The 27572-nt window shown below is 37.2% G+C and overlaps 1 protein-coding gene across 3 annotated transcripts in view; it reads left to right on the top strand.

Annotated features, from left to right (window-relative positions):
• FAM13A (family with sequence similarity 13 member A) overlaps window positions 1-27572 on the top strand; it is a 322984-nt gene that overhangs the window by 23611 nt on the left and 271801 nt on the right. For all 3 annotated transcript variants that reach the window (XM_057726771.1, XM_057726772.1, XM_057726770.1), the window contains exons 2-3: window positions 5850-6039; window positions 13147-13356. In XM_057726771.1, coding sequence (XP_057582754.1) covers window positions 5850-6039; window positions 13147-13356 — 400 coding nt within the window. The remainder of the gene's footprint in view (window positions 1-5849; window positions 6040-13146; window positions 13357-27572) is intronic.

Here is a 27572-nt window from a genome sequence, read left to right as displayed (position 1 = left end):
TAGTGGTGGAGAGGCTTTCTATTCTACACATTCCTGCTTAGATGTATTAGTCCTAGCCCCAGTTGCAAAGATTTTAAGATTCACAGTTCTGAATCTAACTAGTGGTGTAACCAGATTGTTCTTCAGAGTAACTTAAATTTGTGGTACTTAAATTCTTGGAGGATTGCCTTAAGGAAATACAGACCGTTGAATTCAGTAGTCTAAAATCGATTTTGTATTAAGCTCCGCAAATAAAGTGCTACATGTAGTTTTGTCTCCCTTGGGGGCTCATAGAACCACCATTATTAAAGGTTTTGGAAATACGATAGTCTGTTATGGTTAAGAGCTCATGCATTAGAGGCAGAGCATCTAGGGGTTACATTCTAACGCTAAAACTTTCTCAGGCAAGTTTCTTTATCTTTATGCCTTAGTTTTATTGTCCAAATGGGAATAGTAAGAGTACCTACTAATAAGTTAGTTTTGAAATTTAGAGATGTTAATTTTAAAGCACTTACAACAGTCTGGCACAAAATCAACACTCAATAAATGTTAGCTATTGTAAAAACTCAAGGCTTCTGAAGCTCATCCTATTTACTAGATTGATGAAAGCCTTCTCTATACAGATTCTAATATCAGAAATATTGATGTCACTTCTGAGCATATCTAACTTTAAGGAGACCAAGAAACACAAATTTCCTCTGCTGCAAGAAGAGGAATCCTGTTTTATCTTTAACATGTGGATGGACTTCCCAACGTATGCGTCTCGATTATCACCACTTCCTTTGGGGAGACAGCATTAAGCATGTGTCCTCTGGACTCAGATGGCCTGAGTGTGACTCCTGGACACGCCACATCCTTAATGGGACCTGGAGCACATTACTTGGCTGTTCTGTAAAATGGGGGTCACAAAAGTATCTTCCTTCCTAGTGTTTCTTTATTAGGATTGAAAGAGTGAAGCCATCTACAGTATTTGGAGCCATGACTGACATAGTCAGTAAACATTCTATAAAAGTTAGCTGTCATTATCTTTCTGATTTTGTCTTACTATCTAAAACCCTGATTTCTGTTTGCTCTGATTAGTCTTTTACTTATTTATTATTTATTTATTTTTGGAGTAGTTTTATCAGTCGGAGGGATGGATGTGTGTGTGTGTGTCTCTCTCTCTCTACACACAACAGAAATGGATTATGGGTAACTTAAGCCCAAAGAAACTTTATTGGAAAGTTACAGAGTAGCTTACGATGCAGAAGGAGCAGCTAGCTGAAGGACCAGTATCAGAAAGGGGCAGCCAAAGGCCCGTGACGGCTCCAGTGATGCAGGTGGCAAGAGTTAGCATAATGGTTTGTTACACTAACTAACCATTAGTAATAGTGATGATTAGTTAATCTAACCAGCTTATGAGAGCACTGCAGCTGGAATAAATTAACTCTATCCATTTTTCTGTCTTTGTGACAGTCCACTCAAGCTTCAGTGGCCTGCAGGACAAAGGGTCTGATTGACCTGCAAGGGCATGGGAGCCCAGCTCTTGCTAAAGGCAGGGCAGCAGTTGTAAGTGGCAGCCTCATCAGAGCTGTTCACCATGAGGGTGTGGTCATTCTCCCAAAGGCAGCCAGGATTTGTCACTAGAAAAAAGGAGAAGTGGAGACTAAGTAACCCCACATCAACAAATATTCACTACTGACCTGGTGCATATATTTTGTGAGCTGTCTTAAATACGTTTGTTTGGTTTTTTTTTTTTATCATAAATAAGTATAGAAAAACAAGGTCACCAGCATGTAATTATAAAAATGAATATTGATACAAAATTCAGGTTACGTGGGCTCTAGGCTTAACCCTTTCTCACTGAGTTGAGTACAAGTTTTTGGGTCCTGCTTTCCTTATCCCTAAGGTGATATTATAAGCACTAAATGACCCCTGCAGATTGTTCTAGCAGTAAACCCCAAGGTTCCCTGTCTATCTTTTTTAATGTGGGGACCTAAATTGCTTTTACACACACACACACACACACAAAGTCTCACACACACACAAAGTCCAGTTTCCAAACTCAAGTTATGGGTGGGAATATATGCAAACAAAGGTTTAAACAGTTAAGTTTGACTTAGAATACCTCAATTAGTAACTTTTTTTTTCAACTTATATTAGGTCAAGAAAGGAAAAATGTACGTTTGAAGGGATGCTGAAATTCTACCAACATTGATATTTTTAAAGAGTGATGTAATCATTGTATAAAGGAAAATGATTTCAGTTTAAATGAAATTAATCATAAATGGCTTTCCATTTCCTCAGTTGTTTTATTTCTTCTGTGAGTAGGGAACTATAGAATATTTCTTATAACCTACCAGAAAGGATGTTTTATATTTGTTCTAAGCCCATCAGTGAAGAACTGATTTGGATGTCTCCGGAAATATAGCTGTTTTTTTTTCATTGTGGTTGTCCGTAAACAGTATTTTCCTTCTTAAAAGTATTAACCTAAAGTAGAGTACCAATTAATAATCAGGTGTTCCTTTATTACTATAATTACATATAAACTTGCTTTGCAGTATAGCTCTGTATTGAGTAAACAGGTAGTTTAATTTGCAATCAGTTCAAAATGTGTGAGGTTAATTACATGTCTCATCCTTGAAAGTATTGAGCCGTAATGCCAAGATTGCTTATTTACGCTGTCTGTTAACAGGAAACACAGTATACTGATTGTACTTGAGTAAAGGACAGGATAAAGAACAGGGCTGTTAGCAGAAAGAGTGTCACATATAGACAGGGTTTCTAAGAAAACCTTGAATTTCTATTAAAAACTTGAGAAATTCTGATACTAACATGCAAAATGATTTTGTTTATCTTTCAAAAGTCATACATATGTATTTTAACAGACTGAGCTACATGGAGAATAATTAGGTCATCAAACTGTCTACCAGACATAGGCCTTGACCGTGGTGTCTTCTTCAACAGCCATCTTTAGTCCACACAACGATTTGAGTACAGGAGTGGTTACGTATCTCTCAGTCATTTTGAGTAGAAATCAGAATAATTTCCTGGAAGGGTGATGATGGTTGTAACAGTCAGAACTTACTGAGTATGCCAGACACTCTGCTCATTCTTCTGTGTGTGTGTGGGGGCTCCTTCCAACCTCATGTATTCCTATGAGCTAGGAACTCCTGGGATCCCCATTTCGTAGATGGGGAAGCTGAGTGCAAGTGACTTGTCCAAGGTTGCATAGCTAATGAGATCAGAATGGGAGGGATTCACAACGGGGAGTCTGGTTCCACAGCCCACGCTGGGGGCCAGGGGTGGGGGGGTGCGGTTCAGGTGGTAATGCGAACCACGGGGAGCGGCAGGAAGCTTCCCCTGCTGGCCCGCCGCTCACCTCCTTCTCGGCGGCCCGGTTCCTAACAGGCCCTGGACCGGTACCAGTCGTCAGTCCAGGGGTGGGGGACCCCGGCTCTAAGGGACTCTGCTATATTGTGTCTGTAAGAAAAAAAGATGAAACTTGTGTGATTGAATCTCATTGTCAGCTGTTTCTAATGCTACATTTGAGACTATTTTCAAAGTTTCATTATTACAGGTTACTTTTTGGCTGCTTACTCACCAGGTAGACCTGGCTGACTGAAGTTTCCCATGTCTTCTTCTGAAAGATACTGCTAGGTTGTTTTGCGGGGGTTTTTTTTGTTTGTTTTTTCTTTAAGAACTTTTATTGAGATACAATTGACATACAACAAACTGCACATATTTTAAAAAGTGTACAGTTTTTTAAAGAACTTTTGTTGAGATAAAATTGACATACAATAAACTGCATATATTTAAAGTGTACAATTTGATTTTTTTTTCTTATTGGTAATATATATATGGAGATCCCAATCTCCCAATCCATCCCACCCCAACCCACCCCACTTTCCCCACTTGGTGTCCATATGTTTGTTCTCTACATCTGTGTCTCTATTTCTGCCTTGCAAATTGATTTATTTGTACCATTTTTCTATATTCTGCATAAATGTTAATATACGATATTTGTTTTTCTCTTTCTGACTCACTTCACTCTGTATGACAGTCTCTAGGTCCATCCATGTCTCTGCAAATGTCCCAATTTTGTTCCTTTTTACAGCTGAGTAGTATTCCATTGTATATATGTACCACACCTTCTTTATCCATTCATCTGTTGATGGACATTTAGGTCGCTTCCATGTCCTGGCTATTGTCAGTAGTGGCTGCAGTGAACATTGGAGTGCATGTGTCTTTTTGAATGATGGTGTTCTCTGGGTATATGCCCAGCAGTGGGATTGCTGGGTCATATGGTAACTCTGTTTTTGGTTTCTCAAGGAACCTCCATAGTGGCTGTCAAAGATGCTGATAGGTTTTTAAACTTACATACACACAGACATTATGGTTACAGATTTGACTTAGTTTATAACTTCCTTGGTAACAGACATGATAGTTCTTGCCCATGCTACTCTGTAGTAGCAAACACTGTGTCTTAGTTATAATATGGATAGATACTAAATCTATGCTATAACTTTATAATTTGCTGAATTTTCACTAGGGCAATCTGGCTTTCAAATATGACCTATTAAAAGATGCAAAGGTGTCCATTAAAGTTGGTCTGATTCTATAGATTGTAAGGTTCCAATTAAAACTACAGAGACCCTACTAAAATTCACAGTTGTAGAATTATCTTCGTGTAATTGTCATGTCGTGTAGTATTTATCATAGTTTGTGTATACACAGACGGCACTTTAACATTAATAATAAATTTAAATTAAGGAGAGGAACATGGACTTAGAATGTGATGAAACTCTTACCAGTACCATGACTTTTACCAAATTACTCAACTCTTTGATCTCCCGTTCCTCATCTCTGCAATGGAAATAATGTTTCTCCTTTCAGATTGTAACAGCTATAAGAGCCTGCACTTAGAGTATTGACATTTAGGTTACTGCTTCATTCATTCTCAAAAAGGTTATGTTTCCTCTAATCTGCTTCCTCTGTCAAATAAAATTCTTTGCTTTTTGCCATCTTTTCAGTGTTTAGAGTCACAGATACATATATTTATATGGGAAACATGCTTTTTTAAAAAAATCCCTCATTGAGTTATATTAAACCATATTGAAATTTCTCCTTTAAAATACTTCCTTGGGAAAAAATTTTCTATTAAAAGGAAGAATAAAATTTGTATGACGTTTTTACTGTGGTGATAACTTGAATTAATTGGCTGTAAATTGAATTTTTTATTTATCATATGTACAGTCTTGTTGACATTTTAAAAATTGTATTACCTGAAACATTGCTATTTCAGAAATTATAGTATTTTGAACTTCAAGGAGAATTGAGTTGATTTTATGCGCTCAAATATTACTGAGATATTCAGATATAATCAAATCAGAGAGGTAAATGTTCATTCTACATATGTAAATTTTTTCTAATCTTTCACATTAAAACTACCGTAAGAGGACATCCAGATAGATTTTCATCTTTGGTAACACCTTACAGTTTCAGGATCTGCATGGGGCTTCAGTTTTCTGATACGTGTTTTATTTTCCTGTTAGCCAGGTGCTTGTGAGTCACACCCCCGGTTACTGTAGTAATAGATCTTAGATACTGCAGTGTATCGTTCCCTCTCTTAGCTACGGTTAAGTCGTGGCTTTAGGTTTCTCATTATTTTTCACTCCTTTTAACCATTCTATCGGTGTGAGCCGTTCCTAACACTGAGCCACATGTGAGAGATGTTAGGGATTTGGGTTTAAGTTGAAGTAAAAATAAGTGAAGACCTCTACTCTACAGCCTCCAAACACTTACCCTTTAATTCAGGTGATTCTGTAGTAACCATGCAGCCTCCTGTGGTAAATATGACTGACTGCTCTTTTTTCTCACGCTATTTTAAGCAAAGTAAAGCAGCGGTTCGGCTGAAAGAAGACATGAAAAAGATAGTGGCAGTGCCACTACACGAGCAGAGAAATTCCACGTGTACGAGGGTATTTGGAGTCAGTCTCCAAGACCTTCACCGGCAGGGGCTGACTGAGAACGGCGTTCCAGCTATCGTGGGGAGCATAGTGGAGTACCTGACCATGCATGGTAAGTGCAGTCTTGTCGTAATTCTGTTGTTTCTGCACAAGAATGTTTTGGTGTGAATTACTTCATCATGCATTATTAGACTATTCCCTGAAACACCTTAATTAGAATATCGAATTATGGCATCATACACTTTGCCCTTACAAAAGGATGTTAAGAGCATTATGACTGGTTAATGTTATCTTGAAAATATTAATTCAACTTACCATGGAGCAATCACTTTCATTACCGAGGTTTCTAGTTTGGAATGATTCCTAGTTTTAAGTGCTAAAATACACTATTTTAATATTAACAGTGAGTTCTCTTGATTCATTAAATTCCCACTGAGAGTCAGTAATTTTTAATGTAACAGTACTTTTTGAGTATCTCTTTCAGCTTGAGGTCAGTCATTAACTTATTGAATGCATTCATTGCCTTCAAAACTTAGTAGGAATACCAAAAAAAAAAAAAAGTATGATATATAACCTAGTATGGTGTTGGGGTGGGGTATTAACTTTTGGAATGATAAAATTAATAGTGTATAATAACTGCAGAGTGCCACAGCACATTGCATGATAGAAAGATAAGTTATATCTCTTAGTTACCAAGAGCTATTATGTTTTACAACTTTTTAAATTACTTTATTTAAAATAGGACTTAAAAACCTGGATAATTTGAGAGAGTGATTCTTATCAAACTAGGGCAACATGGTGGGAGAACTCCAAACTATATAATAAATATCAATACATTTTAAGAGATTTGGGAAGAAGATATTCTGAGGGAAGAGCTTGGAATTTTCATTTTCTATGCTGAGACAACATTTCTATACTAAAACAAGACTCACTGAGTAGAACATAAAATTTGTGGGCATTTTTAAAGGTCACACTTGAGACTTGGAAGAAGGTCTGTACTCTGCACAGTTTGCTTCCGCCCCTGAATCTTGCCATGATCCCGAGTCCATTCCTCCTGCTGAGAAGGTGGCTGCACTGGAAGTGCCTGAGAAGCACGGCACTGCCTTTCTTTTGTAGAACATGCATCTGCTTGTGACAAGGACCATATGGCAAGACAGTTCAGACCTCAGAAGGTTGTCAGCTGTTTCATGTTAATTGAAAAACAGCTATTTGCTCAGGTTACTTGGTATGTAGATGATAAAATGGTATTTGGTTCTGGAAACTGAAGAGCCAGGTTTGTATTCTTACCTTGTAGGCATCATCTCCTTGTTTTTGGAGGAAGATAGCTGAAGGAGGGTGAGATTCTTAGAGAACAGCTCTGGGTTTCTTCAAATGCTTTAAACAAAGGTGTTATATGCAGCATGGCAGGAAGATGGGCCCTTGGCCTACAAGATCCTGCAGCCAGATGTTACTGAGTTAGAGCTTTGACAGGACTCATTTACACCCTCAGTATTGAGTAAAACTGTATCCTACTGACTTAGATACAAATGGATTTCTAGGTAATTCATTTAATATCTTAAATAGGGTTGTTCAGTATTACTCATTTAGTTGCACAAGTGTGACCACCTAAGATAATATTTTGGTTTTGGCATCATTAGTATTCTGACCTTTTATGCAACAATGATTGAATAATAGCCTGTTGAGGTTTCTTGTACGTAAAATCACTTTCACTTTTAATCTTTTAAAAAGTATTGCATAATTAATATATTGATGTGGTTCAAAATTCAGAAGGGTATATAGTGAAAAGTCTCTCCCTCCAAACCCTGTCCCCTGACCATTCATCTCCCCTCCCAGAAACAATATTACTATACTAGTTTTTGCTGTGTTCTTACAAAAATATTTGAATATATAAGCAGATATGTGTATTTTCTTTTTCCCTTTTAACATAGCACACCACGCACACCATTTATGAAACGTCTTAAAAAAAAAACACTCGGGACTTCTCTGGCAGTGCATTGGTTAAGACTCTGTGATTCCCCTACAGGGGGCATGGGTTCGATCCCTGGTTAGGGAACTGAGATCCCATATGCCACGTGGTGTAGCCAAAAAAAAAAAAAAAAAAAAAATCACTCAACAGTATATTTTGGAGACTGTTCCATTTTACATAAAGAGCTTATCTCATTTAATTCTTTTTTTCCTCTGCATGCTATTCCACTTTATGTATGTGTGTGTCGCTGCTTTAACCAGTCACATCCTGATCAGCATTAAATTGTTTCCAGTCTTTTGATGTCTACAAACAGTGATTCAGTGACTGACCTTAACATGTACCAAGCACTGTGATGTGTCTGTACACTAACCGTCTTGAGGTGGACTGCTGAGTCAAAAAGATATGTGCACTTGTAGTGAACCCTAGGAGTTAAACCAGTTTATATTCACACCATCGGTGCATAAAAAAATCTGGGCAAAGTTTGAATTAGAGATTGCTTTTCTTCTGCCTCTCCTTGGCATACCCTTAGTTGTACTTTAATAGAGTGTAATGCAAAACTAAATGTTTTAGTGGGCGCAATCAGTAATTCTTAACCAAGGATGTGAAATGGTCACTAATGGAATCTTTTCAGAATACCCATGCAATTAGCAGCACCTCAGACCTACTGAAGCAGAATCTTGATGGGGCAAACTAGGGTAGGGCACCTGCCCTGTATTTTGAAAGGCTGTATAGTTAAGTACTCCATAGACAACCAGAAGCCCCTTTCTGTATTTGAAACTATTGATATCATGTTAATAAATCAAAAAGCCTGTGTAAGTTTGAAGAGGTATGAAGTTTGAGAGCAAAGTACTTAAATTCATTTTACTTAACTGTTTTGTAGTTTAAGTCAAATATTTATTGTGCACTTGTGATATAGTAGGCACTTGTCAGGTATGGGATATAGGGGTGATTGGTTATATAATTAACCATAGGTAGATATTGAGGTCATACTTTGTTGTTTAATGTGAATGTAGACATATAACAACTTGACATGAGGGAAACCTTTTATTATAAAGGAATTTTAGAACAGAAAACATTTATAAAGGCCTATATTAAGGCCTTTTCAGTCGACTTTGGACTTTTTTTCTTTAAAAAAAAAATATACAATTTTTTTCAAAGGAAAATCTTATGAGGCAGATCATCTTTACACTATTTTAAAATAACTAATCTTGCCAGCGGTGTTACTGGATTCCTTCTATTTTACCATGAAGATGCTCTGGGGTATTTAAATAGTGTAGGTGTCTCCACTTACCACCAGATGTCAGAATATGCTTACATACTGTGATATGACTTTCAGGGCCAGTGTGCCAGTAAAAAAAATTCTGACTTCTGGCATATTTTGTTTCTGTTGATGTATTCATACATTCATACATGTATTCATCAGACTTTGAAATAAATATTTCAGTTGTAAAAAAAAAAAAGTAGTTGTCAGTGTTATATATTTTTGATATTGCTAAACCATTATTAAGTTGCTGTTTTGTGATGATTAGCCCATATCTCATAAAATCAAATGATAGAATCTCAAATGTATGACAGTAACTCCATAAAGCTTTCTAAACATCTCCTCCCTCTGAGTGTTTCTGTTATAATCATTTCCTAAAAATTTAGGGTAGGAAAGGTTAGAGATTATATAATCTGGTAAGCCTCATACGGGTATTGTCTATAAGTTCATAAGGGACTTTTAAAAGCTATGTGGATTCTTTTTGCCAGAGTGTAATGTAGCCATGCCCAGAGGTAAACTTCTGCTGACTGAAAAATTGCTAAGTGTCCTCAGAGTTGTTGGGGTGAGAGATGTTCCCGGGGGAAGAGAGTTGTGCAAATAAATGGAATGAGGGCAGAAAAAAATGGTTGAGAAGCACTGACTTTGATGACTTCTATTTATAGCTTCTCTTTCCTCTAGTAAGGTCCAAGGGGATCAGGAACTTCAAGACCAAAGCCAGTTCTTGGAGCTGGGTAGTTATTTTTAAATAACTGGAAGTATATTTATTTGAGGGAAGGGTCAAAAAACCTTGTTGGAAGAGGGAACCGAAGGTCAGAGCTAGAAAAACACTGTGAAATCAGATCCTGGGGCATTTGCTGGGCTCTGGAGCTGCAAACATACAGGACTATGTTGTAAAATTCTATATCTTCAGGATTTGGGCCTTGACCAGGAATGGATTCCCTTTTATTGCGTGCTATCTGCTTGATGCCAGTATATGTCTCTGAAGTTACAGATGAAGCTTTGTAGAGTAGAGGAAACAGAACTTGAGAGCTTTAAAAATGACTAAGCTGAAGTCTCCTGATGGTAACTGATATGCTGCAGTATTAAAGGAAATAGCATATCACATTAGTTATCTCGCTATAAAACGGATGACCCCAAAACATAGTAGATTAAAACAGTGCTTATTATCTCGCAGTTTCTGTGGTTCAGGAATCCGGGCACAGCTTAGTTGTATCTTTTGTCTTAGGGACTCTTTAAGGCTGCAGTCATGGTGTTGGCTGTGGCTATAGTCACACCAGGACTTGACTGGGGAAAGGTTCACTTCCAAGCTCATTCACGTGCTTGTTGGCAGGATTCAGTTCCTTGCGGGCTGTTGACCTAAGGGTCTCAGTTACTCATTGGCTGTTGTCCAGAAACTGCCTTCAGTTCCTTGTCATGTGGACCTTTTTACAAGAGAGCTCACAAAATAGCAGCTGATTCATCACAGTGAGTAAGCAAGAAGAGCCAAAGAGAGAGAGGATACAAGCAAACAGGGTAGACATCACAGTCTTTTATAAGCTAATCTCAGAAGTGAGATTGGAACCTAATCACTTTCTCTTGGTTAGAAGCAAGTCACTAGGTCCAGACCACACTCAAGCAGGGAGGGGATTATACATGGCGGGGATACCAAGAGGCGGAGATCATTGGGGTCAATTGAGAAGCTGCTTAGCACACAAACTGACTGGCGTCTCCTCTAATTACATGGTGCCGTGGCCGTACTGGTTGATAAATATTTTTAACAGTGTCACTAGTTTTACAAATTTTTGTCAAAATTGTAGCTAAAATTCATGTTATTTTTGATACTCATGTCCTTCATAACCAAATAATATGTGTATATGTAGAACATAAACATCTTACCTGGGACTTCCCTGGTGGAACAGTGGTTAAGAATCCACCTGCCAGTGCAGGGGACAGGGATTCAATCCCTGGTCTGGGAAGATCCTACATACCATGGAGCAACTAAGCCGGTGAGCCACAACTACTGAGCCTGCACTCTAGAGCCCAGAAGCCACAACTACTGAAGCCCTTGTGCCACAACTACTGAAGCCCACGTGCCTACAGTCCGTGCTCCGCAACAAGAGAAGCCACTGCAGTGAGAAGCCCGAGCACCGCAACGAAGAGTAGCCCCTGCTCTCCGCAACTACAGAAAGCCTACGCGCACACAGCAACAAAGACCCAATGCAGCCAAAAATAAATAAATAAACTTATTAAAAAAAAAAATCTTACCCAACAAACTCCTTAAGGATCCTTGTGGTGATTGAAGTTTTTTATCATGGCGGTTGTTTTTTTTTTTTTTTTTTTTTAGTACCTAACACAGTGCCAGGTACTCATTAATGTTTGTTGAATTATCTTCCTTTTTCTTTAGAAAGAGCAATACAATTAGGAGAAAGAAAAGCCAAGGCTGATATGAACAAACACCTCCCATCTAAATAATTCTCGTAGGCTTCAATGCTTTAGGTCATTGCTAAAATTCACCATTAGGCTCTCAAAAGGAGAGTGGCCAATTGAGTCCTTGGGTTACTCTTTTCTTAGAATGTTTCTTACACCTTTAACATTCCTGCATGGTCTGACTCACTTGCTTTCATGGTGCTCTGTCTTCTTGAACCCAGCACACTAAGCTGGAAATCATTATCCTGTACCTTCAACCAGCTGCCACCCTTCCCCCCACCCCACCCCCTGGCCCCCTCCCTCCCCACCTTATCCTTTACAGTGCTTTTTGCTGGATTTCTAGTTTTCAAACCTTAAAGTTACATTTCAACTCTTCTTCTTCCCTATTTTCTCTTTGTACTAAGTTACCAAATCATCTTTATTCTCTCCTTTTCGTTTCCTTCCCACCATAATCTCTGTCTTATTGGCTTACAGTAGACTGTAGTCCCCCTAGAGGAAGCTCTCTGCCCTGTCCATTCTCTACCTCTTAGCTAGCTCGGTCTTCCTTAATCCTCGATTATGTTGTGTCTCTCCCCTGCCCCCCACATTCACATACGTTTAATGCTGCAATGATAAATAATGATAAAGTCTTCACTCTTTACTGTGACATTCATGGCCCGATACTTACCATTTTTTCCATTTTATTACCCCATGACTCTTTGATCTAAACACTCCATATTTTCATCTGCCTACCTTTCTCTATGCTCTCCTGTCTCTGCTTCTCAATTCATATATTTGTTTCTTTTTATCAGGGATGGATCAAGATTTTGTGGGTCATGCTTAATCCTTTAGGGGTCCCCTTTAAGAAAAAGACTACAAAATTAAGAGTACAGAAACAGAGACAGAGCACTGGAAAGGGCCCCAATAAATGAGGGGCCCTGAAGCTTAAACTACATTAGCTTCGAGGTACATCAGCCCCAGTCCCCCAGTCTTGCCTGTGCTTTAGCCAAAGATGATGCAGAGAAGCCAAAGCCTCCTCCGTGAAGCCTTCTTTGCCGGCCTCAGCCCACACTAATATTAACAAATCAATTAGCTAAAGGCAGGGACCTTGTCTTGCACTACTTTATAGTCTCTGAGTGTTATAATTTGAATTTATTGATTACTAAAGAAGTAATGGTTCTTTATCAAATTATTATAGAGTTAATCACATATAGTTAAATTTCTTACATGCATGTTAATTTTTCTTAAATAGTAGTTCTCAAACTGCTTTCAGAGCCCAGGGTAAGTTTCTGTTATATACTTTAAAAAATTATATGAATGAAATTTCTTATGGAGTAGTTTGTGTTCTGTGTTTGTATGTGTCCTAACCTTATTTTTAGAGGTCAGCTTTTATAACGACCATAATTGATCTTTGTAGTTGATATGTAATAGGTGGGAAGGTGTGTTATTCTAAGAAAACTTTTTTATAGGATGTGAAAGTCTTCCAATGCTTGATAATTATTCAGAAAATTCTATAGTGATATTTGTTTAGGTTACTGTTCTTTAGAGTTTTTATCTGTTTGTGAGAGATCTCTGTCATTTTCTGTGCGTGTCCTTTGCTGTTCCAGGACTCAACCAGGAAGGCCTTTTTCGGGTGAATGGCAACGTCAAGGTGGTGGAACAGCTTCGATGGAAGTTTGAGAGCGGGGTACCCGTGGAGCTGGGGAGAGACGGCGACGTCTGCGCAGCAGCCAGCCTGTTAAAGCTCTTCCTCAGGGAGCTGCCGGAGAGCGTGATCACCTCGGCACTGAAGCCTCGGTTCATTCAGCTCTTTCAGGGTCAGTACTCTAGATCCTTCTAGGAATCAAAGCAGTTTTATTTTTCAGCTAACACTGAGCTTTTAAATATTAAATATTTAAATTCTAAATATTAAAGTAGGCTTTTAAATATTTGTAGTTTCTCCATAACCATCATCTTGCTATTTTACTCTAGATATTCTACCCTAAAATAATGCTAAACTGATGATGAAATACATTATTAAGTGTAATTTCTAAGACGATTGGCATATGAATACATAAATGTAATATTGAAAAGCCCTGATGCTCTGGGGCCAAAGAAATTCTTTTCAGACTAGTTAGTGACTGCCATAGAAGTATTGATACTAAGAATAAGGCATTAAATTCTATGTAGGAAATATTAACTAAATTGTGTTTGGTAAGTGACCTTCGAGACTGGAAAGTCATTGGTGTCTTTCCTTTTCTCAAAAGCAAGATTGAGTCCTAAAACAGTAGTCGTTTTACATAATTGAGGTTAAAATTGATTCCTTAAAGTCTTTAAATATCTTTTTTTCATTTCGGTGTAGTTCATTTGCAATATTATATTTCAAGGATACAATATTGTGATTCAGAATGTTTATATGTCCATTTAAAGTTATTATAAAATGTTGGCTGTATTCCCTGTGCTGTACAATATAGCCTTGTAGTTTATTTTATACATAGTAGTTTGTACCTCCTAATCCCCTACCCCTACCTATCTTGCCCCTTCCCTCTTCCTTCTCCCCACTGGTAGCCACTAGTATGTTCTCTATATCTGTGAGTCCGTTTCTGTTTTGTTATGTGTATTTATTTGTTTTATTTTTTTTTTAGATTTCACATTTAAGTGATAAGAGAGTATTTGTCTTTCCCTGTCTGACTTATTTCACTAAGCATAATACCCTCCAGGTCCATCCAAATTGTTGGCAAGGCAAAATCTCGTTCTTATTTTATGGCTGAGTACTATTCCATTGTATGTGTGTATATATGCAATGTGTATACCACATCTTCTTAATCCATTCATCTATCGAAGGACACTTAGTTTCCTTGCATATTTTGGCTGTTGTAAATAACTATGAACATTGGGGTGCATATATCTTTTCAAATTAGACTTCATTTTCTTTGGATATATACCCAGGAGTGGAATTGCTGGATCATTTGGTAGTTCTATTTTTAGTTTTTTGAGAAACCTCCATACTGTTTCCATAGTGGCTGCACCAATTCACATTCCTCCAACATTGTACAAAGGTTCCCTTTTCTCCACATCCTCACCAACATGTTATTTGTGTTCTTTTTCATGATGGCCATTCTGACAGGTATGAGGTGATAGCTTTTTATCATAAATGGATGTTGAATTTTGTCAAAAGTTTTTCTGCATCTACTGAGATGATCATATGATTTTTATTCAATTTATTATGGTGTATCACATTGATTGTATTATAGAGTGATTTTAAATGCAGAATTTTCTTTTTTAAAGGCACTAATTTTAGGCATAATCATGATTGAGTTCTCCCTCCTAAATATATGAAGAAAAATGATTTAGCCTTGAAAAGCCATTTCTTTCCCTATTTTTGCCAAGTTAGGGTGAAAACGGGAAAATGTATTTATGAGTGTTAGATACCAGATTAAGGATGTTACTTAAAGCCACATTTCTTTAAAGCAGTGGTGTAACAATTCACATGTAGTATGCTAAAGAAAGGGTAAGTGAGAAGGCCATGTTGCATTCTATTGAAAAACAGGAATAAAATATGAAAGCAAAAATTGCAGAAATATTTGTCTGTTATGGTTTTCTTCAGTGCTTTTAAGCTTTTTTTTATCAGTGAAAAGTTATTTTAAAACAATTGCAGCAAAAGCTAGTTGAAGATTGACAATATTGTGTGCTTAATACAAAATATTTAGTAGTCAAATATTTAGTATTACTAAGAATCTTTGTTACTCTTAATATTATGTCTTATAATTTATAATACTATAATTATATTATTATAACTATAATTATACTATTATAACTTATAATGCTGTAATCATAATATTATCTTATTATACTACTAATACTTGGGAATTTTAAAAGTGTTTATCACATTTCCTAGAATAGCTTTCATTTGATAACGAGAATGCACTCTTTTATTTTGTTAATTTTTACATTATAGTAGTGTGTTACAATTCAGGTTTTCTTTGTAAATTATCATTCATGACATGTTTTCCTGGTGGCTGAAAAAGTTGATATGCGTCAAAAAAGCAAGCGGTATCATTCTTATAGAAGTGAGACTGCTTATTTAGTCAGCCTTGGGGGTTGTGTGATTGTGCACAAATAGCAAATTCTGAATGGGGCAGAGAAACTAATTTTTGCTTTATTGGAAGTATTCTCTCATTCCTTGAAAACCTCTGGGGTTAGATCTGAGAAGCTCAATAAAGAAAGTACTAATGAAGTACTTACGAGTTATGTAAGCTGCTAAGCAGAGAGAATAAAGTATGTCTTAGGTGCCAGACAGTATAGCCTTTATAAAACAAACTTCTCTCTTTAATAGTCCAAGCAGGAAATATGCAAGTAGGGCTCCTGTGCTTCTGCTGGTTCACCCCATGTGCAGTACTCTCACAGTAGAGGGTACCCGCTGCAACTGGTCACTCCAAAGCCAGAGGTTGAAGGTTCTTTGCAGATTCACTAAGCAGATAATACACTTGGACTGTTATAATGTTCTCGTCTCTTTTGTTAGACAATAATATATAATAAAATTTTTTGATACAATTTACTTAGTAAAGATTATCCTATTTTTATATTTCAGTCCTCACAACAGCATATTAAACAGTTTGATAGTCTGTCACAACTCAATGCCAGATTTCTTTCTTTAAAAAAATGTTGTGGGCCTTCAAATTGTATCCTGTATAAAGAGTAAGCTATTTGTAATTGAATATAACTTAAAATTTTTCAGCTCAAACTTATTTCTTCCATGCTTTAGAGGATGGAATTCTGGAGCCCCAACTTAGTATTTTTTCAGGCATTTAAGCTAGCCCACAAGTGCCACCGAGGACAGTGTGGCTGCTGCCTGTACCTGTGCTCTAGATCACCCTTTGATCTCGTAGGTCGACAGTGGCCCCCTGTGTGCATGGACACCACTTAGATTCTTTCCTTTTTATAAAAAAAAATTATCAGCTTTAGATAATTATCAACTTTAGACTTTGTCTAGTGTCTAAAGCTCTGAGATTGTATATATTTTTAGTTGGGAAACCAATATATCTGCATACCAGATGTTATCAAAAAAGTTCTATCTAAAGGTGATTTCTGCCAGAACGTTTTGCTTCTGTTGAATGCCTGATTTAGACAATTTGTCTTTAAGAGAAAACATTCTAAAGGATCCTCAGTGATTATCCTTTTCTGTTGTAATGTTAAACCTATCTCCGATTGTACCAACTTGCGCTCGTTAATTTAGGTTTCCAGTATAACTGTCTCAGTTTGGCTATATTCCATGACTTCTGATATTTTATCCTTATCTTGGGCTAGTAACATATCTATTTTTTATTTTAATAATTTGAGATGTGTTTGGTGAATAAATATGAATGGCAAGCAATAAAAAGATTTTAAGATAGGATTCTTTTAATTTAGAATTAAGTAGAAATCCCTTTACAGTATTTAAGTGCTCTCTATTGAAAAATGTTCTATAACGTAAATGCAAATATTTCTGTCTCATAATGGAATATTTTTGTTGTTGTTTGAGTTGAATCAATCCATCAACATTTAACACCACCCCCTTAAACACCAAATGATCCCAAGAAAAAAAAGATGAAACGTCTTGACTTCAAGGCATGTGCTATTTAATTGAAGAGGTAGAATGTATGTTGTATACATTCTTTAGTACTTCCAGTGAGTAAGTGCATTCAGTTGGTAATCACAGGGAGAAGAGGAAATCAATCTGGATCATGGTAGTCAGAGAATACTTGGTGAAAAAAGTAAAATCGGGGTATGTAAAATTAATTCGAATGGAGAGGAAAATCTTCTAGGTGAGGAAAGGGCATGAGTAGAAACACTGTCTGTGTAAGACAAAAATGTCTGACAGTTGTCCATAGCTAAAGGAAATTTGCAAAATATATAATTTAAAAAGTAGGCTGAGACGAGGTCGTAGAGGGTCTTGAACGTTAGGCTGAAGGAGCTCATATTTATCTGTAAGTAGTAAATACTTGAAGAAAGAAGTCATGTGATAGAAGCAGCATTTCACGCAGTGCTATGTAAGGGTTGTTGCTGGGTGCAGGGGGACTATCTAGAAGACTGGAAGAAATCTCGGTCCTAACAACCTGTATCTGGTAAGTAATAGGCAACGGAATATGTTTTTAAATCTGTGGTCAAGTATACATAATGTAAAATTGAATCATTTTAACCATTTTAAAGTAAACAATTCAGTGACATTAAGTGCATTCCCAGTGTTGTACAGCGATCACCACTACCCATTACCAGAACTTTCTCATCATCCCAAACAGAAACTGGTAATGGAATTTTAAAGGAAGTTTACCAGAGACAGAGAGCTTAGAGAGAAAATGTGAACAGAACATGGTAACTGATAATTAGAGGATGAGCGTAAGTAAGAAAGGAGTCAAAGATAACCCTAGGTTTTGAGTTTAGGTGACTTGAAAAACTGTGGGACTAGTAGCATGGTGGCCATAACTTTGGTGAAGCCCACAGAACTGGGACCTGGGAAGGCCACAGCAGCAGAGGGCGTTTATCAAACTTTTGTGAATGGAAGCAATTAAATTAGGAAGGAAGTTTTGAGACACGGTTGAAGTAGCACTGGGGAGAGCTCCCTGCCAATTTCTGTGCTTTGACAAGGCTTAAAGCAACTAACATTGTTTTGTCTTCAGTAATTCAAGTCTTTTCTGTCTGTACCTGGGATGGGTCTCGACATTTTATAAAACGCTTCAGCCTGTCAGACTTGTTCTTTTGTCCTGAAATGAAGAAGCCCAGTCTTCAACTTTCTAGGAACCTTCTGTGACTGACTAATGCTCCTTCTTTATTTTCAAGTGAATTTCGAACTCAGCCCAAAGGCTCAGATGCTGTTAGCTTGGTAGGAGCTGATGATCTCTTTGTGGGGGCTTTATTAATTATCTATCTCAGAGATCCAGCTGTTTTTATTGAAGAAAGAGAAGAGATCCTGATGTGGCATCTTGATAATTAGTCTACTAATAACAGTAATGAAAGTCAAGAAGGGAAGATTTGGGGGCCATGATGAGGAACTCATTTTTAAATGAATGAAATGAACATCAGTGCTTAGGAGAGGGGTATCAAGGCTGAAGATGTGAACTTTATAGTCATCTTTGTAGACTTCTCAGTGTTCATACTTAGCATCCTGAGCATCACTTATGTGTGGACAGTATTGTAGCTGTAAACTGATGACAACAAGCTAATTTTATATACCTTTCATCATGATTTAAGTACCTTTTTTGTGCCAAGATTTTGCCTAGATGCTTTTTACATATGGCTTCCAAAATCCATCACAGCTACTCCTACAAATATTTCATGGATAAGCAAAGTAAAGCTCAGGGAGGGTACATTATTGATACTTACCAAAGAGCAAGCAGCTGCAATGTGTAGAGCTAGGATCTGCCTCACTCCAAAGCCCAAGCTTTTTCCATCATACTGTGTGTAGAAGTCAGCTCATGCTGCCATAGAAGAATATCACAGACTAGGGGACTTAACCAATAGACGTTTATCTTCTCACAGTTCCGGAGGCTGGAAATCCAAGATCAAGGTGCTAGCCAGGGTGGTTTTTGGAGAGACCTCTCTCCTGGGCTTGCAGGTGGTGCCTTGTCCCCGCTGCCTCCCATGGCCTCTCTGTGTGCCTGCTCTCTATCTCTTCCTCTTGTTATAAGGACATCAGTTCTGTTGGATTAGAGCCTCATCTTTATGACCTCATGTAACCTTCATTACCTCTGCAAAAGCCCTGCCTTAGAATACAGTCACACTGGGGTTAGGGTTTTAGCCTGTCAATTTTGTAGGGACAAAATTCAGTCCATAACAACTGCTTTTAGAAACTTATCACAATTTGGTACGTGTTTGATTAAAAGTTAGTAAAATGCCTACAGTGGATAGTAACTAGGTAGTCTCTGGAATAGAAATCATTACTACAGAATTGATGTTTTTTTCTTAGAAATCTTTAATGACTAGCAGAGCTAGGAGTAAAGAATGAGTTTAAAATAAATAAGCTGTGGAAAAAATGTTGCTGGGGTGTGTTCTCATTTTTTGTATAGATAATTTTCTGTATTTTTGTCTCTATTTTAACATTAATTCCCTTTAAGAATTCCTTTTAGTGATAATAGGTGCTAGTAAGTAACTACTTACTGCGTAATACCTAGAAGATATTTCATTTATATAACCTCTTTTGATCCCAGCATCAACTGTAATGAGGTACAGACAGGATAATCTTTATTTTGGAGAAAGAAATTATAGCATGTGGCTTAGAGCATAGGCTCTGGGTGCATTCTGACTAGTTACAAATCTGTTCACCTGCTGGCAGCTGCACTGGTATGGACAGGTTACTTAACCTTTCTGTGCCTTCGTATATTAGGTATCTATTGCTACATAACAATTTTCTTAAAACTACAATAAACATGTATTTCCTGTCATGATTTCTGTGGACTAGGAATTCAGGTGTGGTTTAGTTAGATAGCACTGGTTCAGAGTCTGTCAGGAAGTTGCTCTCAAGAGTTGTCAGAGGGATGCAGTTATCTGAAGGCTTGACTGTGGCTAGGAGATCTGCTTCCAGGGTGGTTCATTCACACGGCTGGCAATTTAATGCTGGCTCTTGGTGAGAAGCCTCAGTTCCTTTCTCTGTGGGCCTCTCCTGTTGGCTGCTTGAGTATTCTCACAAAATGTAGCTGGCTTCCCCCCAGAGTGAGGACATCAAGAGAGATGGAAGCTATCCTTTCAGTGACTTAGCCCCAGAAGTCAGCATTGTTTGTCCCACATTCTATTCATTAGAAGTGAGTCCTTAATCTGGCCCATATTCAAGAGGAGAGGAATTAGGTACCATCTTTTGAAGGAAGGAGTGTCAGACTTTGTGGACATTGTAAAACCACCACTAGTTTCCCTAACTGTTATATGGAGTTCATAGTAGTGTTTACTTCCTGAGCTTGTTGTAGATACTGAGTTTATCCACTAAAGCACTTAGAACAATGTCAGTAGTATATTAATATATATTTAATAAATGTTAAGTTAGTGCTTCTCAATTGTGGCGGCCCGTAAGAATTATCTGGAAAGTTTTGAAAAATCCTAGAGATGATTACATCCTATGCCAATTAAATCATTTTCTGTAGAGATGAGACACAGGCATCCATAGTTTTAATACAATCTTCCTTCCCCTTGCTTATGTCCCAGTTTATCCTCAGCCCTTGCTCCCACACCTTGGTTTCTCGGTTATATGAAGACAAACCACTTAGTGTGATTTCCCTCAAGTTTTCCACTTTTAGCCTTAAAATTGGTCTCTTTATCCTTTCTGTTTCCTAACTTCCCTGTCCTGTAAAAAAAAAAAAAAAAAAAAGAGTTACAGAAGAATAAGTGCACCTACCTGCCTAATGATTAAGGAGGAAGAAGGAAAAAGTAAAAAATGAGTTCCGGTTTGGAGCTAAATGCAGATTTCAAAATTCTTGCCCAAGTTAATTGAAACTACTTGAGCTTGTGATTGTTGGTTGAGCTGGTAGATCACACAGCATGGACCAAATCTTCCAGAAATTCATCTGAGAACATTTTTGGAATGGCTATCAGTTATCAATTTTTATTTTTAAAAATATTTTTTGTAATTTTAATGAAAACATAAGCCTGCAAATATTGCATGTTATATATGGTGCAGGACTCTTTTTCGTATGAAATCATTGATTGAAATTTTTCAATTATTAAAATTGAGGTGAAGTCATTGCTTGGTATTTTATTGATCACATAGAAAAGTAGGATACTGTCGTGCCAACAGTGAGCTTACAGTTTTATTAGGGAAATAGAACATGTACACAGAGAGCCAGGGTACACAGAATAAAGTGGGGTTGAGGGGGAGGAACCATTACTAAGTCAGATGGTGGGGAGGGTTTATGGAAGAAGGAGGTAGTACTTGAACTGGGCTTCGGAGGGCTGGTAGAATCCCCACAGATGGTGTGTGTTTTAGGTAGAAAGGATTACATGAACAAAGGTGTTTGGGAAACAGAGGTATGAGATTGCAACAGCAAGCACAGAGTGTGTGTTCAGGAAGGTGGGGAGACAGATGGTTAATATAATTGAGTTTGGTGGCTTGTTGGTAACATTATTAGTCAAATACTGAAGTGGCACATTCTTAAGTAATTTTATTACTCAATAAAATTCATCATCTTACTGCTTTTGACATATTTTCCCTTATTTGAAGAAATATTTTTGTCAAACTAATACATGCATACTGTTTTATGAAAAAATCAAGTAAAATGGAAAGATTTCTAGAGAAAACCCCTACACACCCTTTGGCAGCCCTTAATTTTCTTTCCCAGAGGAAATCCCGTTTTCACTTGTCTAGCTGTTCTTTTGTATTTGCTTCCATTTGATAATACCATGTTTTATTTTGATTTCTTACTTTCAGACATTATCTCATTGCTTCTGCTTATGAAATATGCAGAATTCGCTGTTACATTGTTATGTACTCCAGTATCGTTCTGTCATAATTTTAGCTGAATTCATAATTAATGTTTGCCTTCTTAAGACTATGTGAGGATGTGTACTTGTATGAGGTGTATGAAAATGTCTGCAATTTTTTTCAAATTGCTCCAACAAATCCACCATTACCTATTTTTTCAAAACAGTAAATAATTTACCAATTCTTTCTTTCTGGGGAGATTCCTCTTTGACCCTTTTCCTTCTCCCACCTGAACCCCAGTAGTAGGTGTCACCCTGAACCTCCTTCCCCAACCTGCCTGGACCTGCCGTTCCCTGCAGTCTCTTCTTGTCTGTTGTGCTGGACACTCTGCAGATCCCTTCAACGTGGAAAGTGTTGTCTGTTGGTCTTGGAAATGCACGTGTATTATCTTTATTGTTCCTTTAGAGGTTTGATCATTGTCTTTTAATTCTGTTTTCTGTGAAATTTAATCAACCTTATTTTCTAACCTTGTTTAAATTTTAGCTTTTTGATTTTAATATGCAACATTCATTTTCAAGGTATTCTATTTTGTTTGATAGCATTCTCTTCTTATTTTTTCTGAGATACAAATAAGGCTTTGGGTGGTATTTTTTTGTTTTTGGTTTGGTTTTCTTCCCCCCCTTTATTTCTTCTTGTATCTTTTTACTCAAACATATGAGAATCTTTGGCTGCTGTAATTCAGGAATAACATTTTGTATGTGGACCCGTGGGCTTGTCTACTGGTGTACTTCACTTCAAAGGGATTAGATGGTGGGGTTATAGAGAAATATAGCTATTTCACTGGGGACCCACAAATGTCAATATGTGAATATATTTTTTCTTCAACCATTGGGCTCCTCAAGAGCAGGAGTGGGAGAGAGGTGAGAAGTATGCTAATGGATCCATTATTTCTTAGCACATTTTCACTAATCTTCACATTTTCAACTGTGCTCCTCGCTGTAGCCCGTAGCTGTCTCAGATGTCCAAGGATCCACTGACATTATGCAGAGCCCACACCTCAGCACTCCTGCCTGCCAGCACCATGCTTGCCTGGGTGCTCAGGGTGGCCGAGGCTCCCTGGAGCCTGACAGGCTTTCACACAATCTGTCTGTTTTCAGTCACTTGCATTCACTTCCAAATGGCTTTGAAATTTCATCTCCTTCTGTCTTTTCTGCTGTTCTTTTTTTTTTGCTCGCGGGTACTTATACTTTTTAAACACCATTTTACTGTCATTTTAGTGGGGTCTTGGGAAGAATATGTGATCAGTTCGTCTTCGTCTCTTTTAAATGGACATTCTCCTTTGCCTTCCACACCCCGCCCCCCGTACTTGATTTTAAATGAGATAGAATTTTATAATAGCAGCTGTGCAAGCAATATGTGAGTTAAGTGCCTTAAATTTTAGCTTATGAGCATTTGATAATTTAGACAGCATCTGTTTTTCTTAAGAAAACTACCCTAGTAATGCCATTTTAATCAGTACAGTGCCTAATTATAAAGAAATTAATTTTATACACTGGCTTGCGCTTGAGCCTTGTGCTTTTTCTTCATTACGTGAGGAATTCACTAGATAAGTTGGAGTTAAGGCTGCCTTTTATCTATTCTATTGGTATGTATGTATCAGAATGCCACTTGCATTCTTTGAGGTTAGCTGAGTGGTTTTGCCTTGCAAATTTTAAAGTATTATGCAGAGGTTGGCCAGTTATAATATTAGTTATTAAGTCATTATTCCTTAGCTAGTGTGAGCTCCATAGGAAGCGTATGAAGTATTTCCTTGCCTAGATTCATTCCTCTTACTGAGAAGTTCCTTTTCTTTCAAAATTATTCAACCCTCACAAATTTGTTTCTATGAAAAACAATCATTGTATTAAACTCCAAGTTTAAGCCCTTTCCACTTTCAGTGTATGCCTTTTAGGTTTTCTATAAGCAATGCCAAATGTATAAATTATGCATTTTTTTCTGAGTAAAGACCTAAACTCAGAGCAGAATTAAAGCATTGCCATCTGCATATCTGTCCAAGCTGCCAGTCAATCAGATGTGTGAACCCTCCACTGGAATTAATTGGAAATGTGGTGCCAGGAAACCTAGGTTTCCACACATGACTTTATACATTTTGATGATCTTCCAGTTTGGTTCTGCTTCTGTCCAGATCCATGTGACAGGAAAAGCCTCATTCTTGTTTATAATCCCCTATAATCTCTAAGATTGTAGATCCTGATACCTAGATGATCTCTTGTTTGCTGAGTACACATATAAATATTTTCCCCTTAATGGCCTTTGACACTGTGAGGTAGTAGTAAGTAGTGAGTGGGATTTTGTTATTTTGCATTAGAACAAAATAAGTAGTGAGTGGGATTTTGTTATTTTGCATTAGAACTGGTCTTGGGGTATGTGTGAATGTGTGTCTGTAAACGTGCTGAAATCCTTCATCTACTCTTTTCTTTTCAACCGTGTTCTCTTTATCCCTGATGGCTTATACCTTAAATTCTTGTCATTTTAGTGAAGTATTAAGAGGAAAAGTAAACTCATCTTTTTTTTTTTTTTTTGTACGTGGTAAATTATATGTATTATTATTGAGATGACTGTTTAAAAATATATGTGGATGGGTACATGTTTATGGAAGTACATTTCACTTTTTACTATATACACTTTTTTTTTTAAATAAATGAAAAATATATTCAACATCATTAGTCATTTGGGAAGTACAAATTAAAACCACAACGAGCTACCACTTACACATGATCAGAATGACTACAATTAAAAAGACTGACCATGCAAGTGTTGATGATGATATAAAGGAATTGGAGCTCTCACACACTGCTGGTGTGAATGTAAAAACGGTACAGCACTTTAGAAAACAGTTTGACAGTTTCTTTTCTTTTTTTTTTTAATTTATCTCCTTTTAAAATTGAGGTATATTTGATTCACAAAATTATATTAGTTTCAGGTGTACAATGTAGTGATTCAAAATTTTTGTAATGTACTCCATTTAAAGTTATAAAATATTGGCTCTATTCCCTGTGCTATATGATATATCCTTGTAGCTTATTTATTTTATTTTTATTGGAGTTATAGTTGCTTTACACTGCTTTGTCAGTTTCTGCTGTACAGCAAAGTGAATCATACGTATACATATAGCCCTTCTTTTTTGGATTTCCTTCCCATTTATTAGATAAACTCATCTTTAACTGAAAGTTCTCTTCTGGCTTTTTCCTACACTAGATTTTAGAGCCAACAGAATTTCCTTATTCTTTATTGAGATACAATTTACACACCATAAAACTGACCCTTTTAAAGTGTACAGTGCAGTGGTTTTTAGTGTGTTCACAGAGGGCAGTCATCACTACTGTCTGGTTTTAGGGCATTCTTATCGCTCCAAAAAGAAACTCCCAGGCCGTTAGCATACACTCCCCCATTCCTTCCCCACTTCCCCCTCCACTCCTACCAGCCCTAAGGAAACACTAATCTACTTTCTATCTGTATAGATTTCCTGTTATGGCCATTTCTTATAAATGGAATCACACAATGTGTGGTCTTTTGTGACTATCTTCTTTCACTTAGCATACATTTCAAGGTTCATCCATATTGGAACATATATCAGTACTTCATTCCTTTTATGGCTGGGTGACCTTCTGTTGTATGACTCTACTGCATTGTATTTATCCATTCATCCATTGATGGCCCTCTGGGTTGTTTTCACGTGTTGGCTAATAGGAATAATGCTGCTCTGAACATTTATATACAAGTTCTTGTATGGACCTATGTGTTAATTTCTCTTGGGTATCTACATAGGAGTGGAATTGCTGAGTCAGATGGTGACTTTAACATTTTAAGGAATGGTTTTCCAAAGTAGTTGTACTATTTTATATTTTCATCAACAATGAATGGAAGTTTTAATTTCTCTACATTGTTGACAATACCTGTTATTGTCTGTTTTTTATTTTCGTTACCCTCATAGTACAGACATTAGAGTTTTGTAATAGTATGAAGGTTATGGACTTGAGGAGGAAAAAGAGAGACCCAATAGCTCCAAGGCCAAGAAGATAATGTCTCTTGGGGATTTTTGAAATGAATTATTGCAAACCGAGTGAAATCCTCGGTAAATTCTGCATTTTTCATGAATTATTTTGTGAGGAGGTCTTATTTACATTGAGCTGGAAGAGGAAAAGAGAGAACAGCCAACAGATGAGTTATTTAAAAAAGAAGTAAAACAACTTGTATCAATAGAATCAACTCACATAAAATATTGAAAATTTGTTTAAAGAATATCAGTTTGAAGGGATGCTAAGTGATGAGCTTGCTAGCCACTTGCATCTCTGTCTGAACTGTGTTAAGGTATGTCCTGAAATCCTGCTTTGCTGAGCCCATGGACACAGTCATTGAGTCCATAAACAATTTGAAGACTTAAGGAGAAAGAGGAGACATCCAAAACTGTCTTAAGTAAATCTGGGCTTGATGAATTGGTGTCCTGTGATTAAACCCATCCAGTGCACTTACAGCTGAGCAGTAGTGTCGGCTGGATCAGTAGTGGGAGGTGGGTAGAAGAGCAGTGATACGGTTTGCACTGAAACTACATACTTATTGTACTTTGCCTGTTTAATATAGCACTAGATTTATGGAGAAAGCAAAGTCTTATTGGCTGACATATTGCCAATATTGTTGAAGATTAGCATCATTGTGGTGTGGGAGGCTCCCCTTCCTAAATGCTGTGACGGTTTTTCCCATTCTCCTGTGTACAGACATTCCCACATTATAAACAGGTTCTTCAGCTATTATGTGCTTATGTCCAACATTTAGCCTAGATGTGAGCTTTCAGTTTTGATTTTTGGATAGAATATTTTACATGCTTGTTATTTTTTTAATCTGTGTCTTCGTCCCCACTTACAGGCATTCAGCACTCAGTGAATGCCCAGAGAATAGACTTGCTGATCTACTACTTAGGTATCACTGAGAGTTAGTTTTTGGCTCTGGGACTGATATGTAAAGTATCACCTAATTCTTTGTTCTTCCTGCGCCCTTTGCCTTTTCTTTAACGTGTGGATTCCTTCTGGGAGCAGGAGTGTCAGTGTAGATACCAGCTAATTTGGCAATAAACACACCTCTGCATCTTGCAGAAGCTGATCAGAATGATAAGATTTGTAGTTTTATTAATAACATCTAAGAAGAGGCTGTAATTTATTAATTTTTATTAGTCACTTTATCATCCTGCCCTTTGAGAAATTTGCATGAGGTCTTTGAGAACTTTGTCATGCGCAAAGGTTGCGAGAGAGCTGTAAAAATATAACCTCTCCTTTTACGTGGAAAAATACCAATTTCATTAATCATAAGATATATGTATGTATATATGTAAACTTCTCGTCACTGTAAAGAAGTGATTCCACTCCTGAGGAATGAAATGCAGGGGTAAAACTCAGGCTAATCCAGGGTAACTGGCATTTGATGATTGTTTTTCCCATTCTTCTATGAATGCATATTTAGAAAGAAATATAATTCATGTTTTGTTTATTCTTACATGTTTTATAAAACATTTTGTGCCCAGACGTTCTTGTAGGCTTTTATTATAATGTTCCACACATGTTCCCCAAGACCTAAGAAATTATAATTGATTATAAATGAAGAGTCCCATCCCCCACTACT

The sequence above is a fragment of the Hippopotamus amphibius genome, chromosome 3 (genome assembly GCF_030028045.1).
Source record: "Hippopotamus amphibius kiboko isolate mHipAmp2 chromosome 3, mHipAmp2.hap2, whole genome shotgun sequence".
NCBI classification, from domain to species: Eukaryota; Metazoa; Chordata; class Mammalia; order Artiodactyla; family Hippopotamidae; genus Hippopotamus; species Hippopotamus amphibius.
This window is presented reverse-complemented; position numbering and strand designations above follow the sequence as displayed.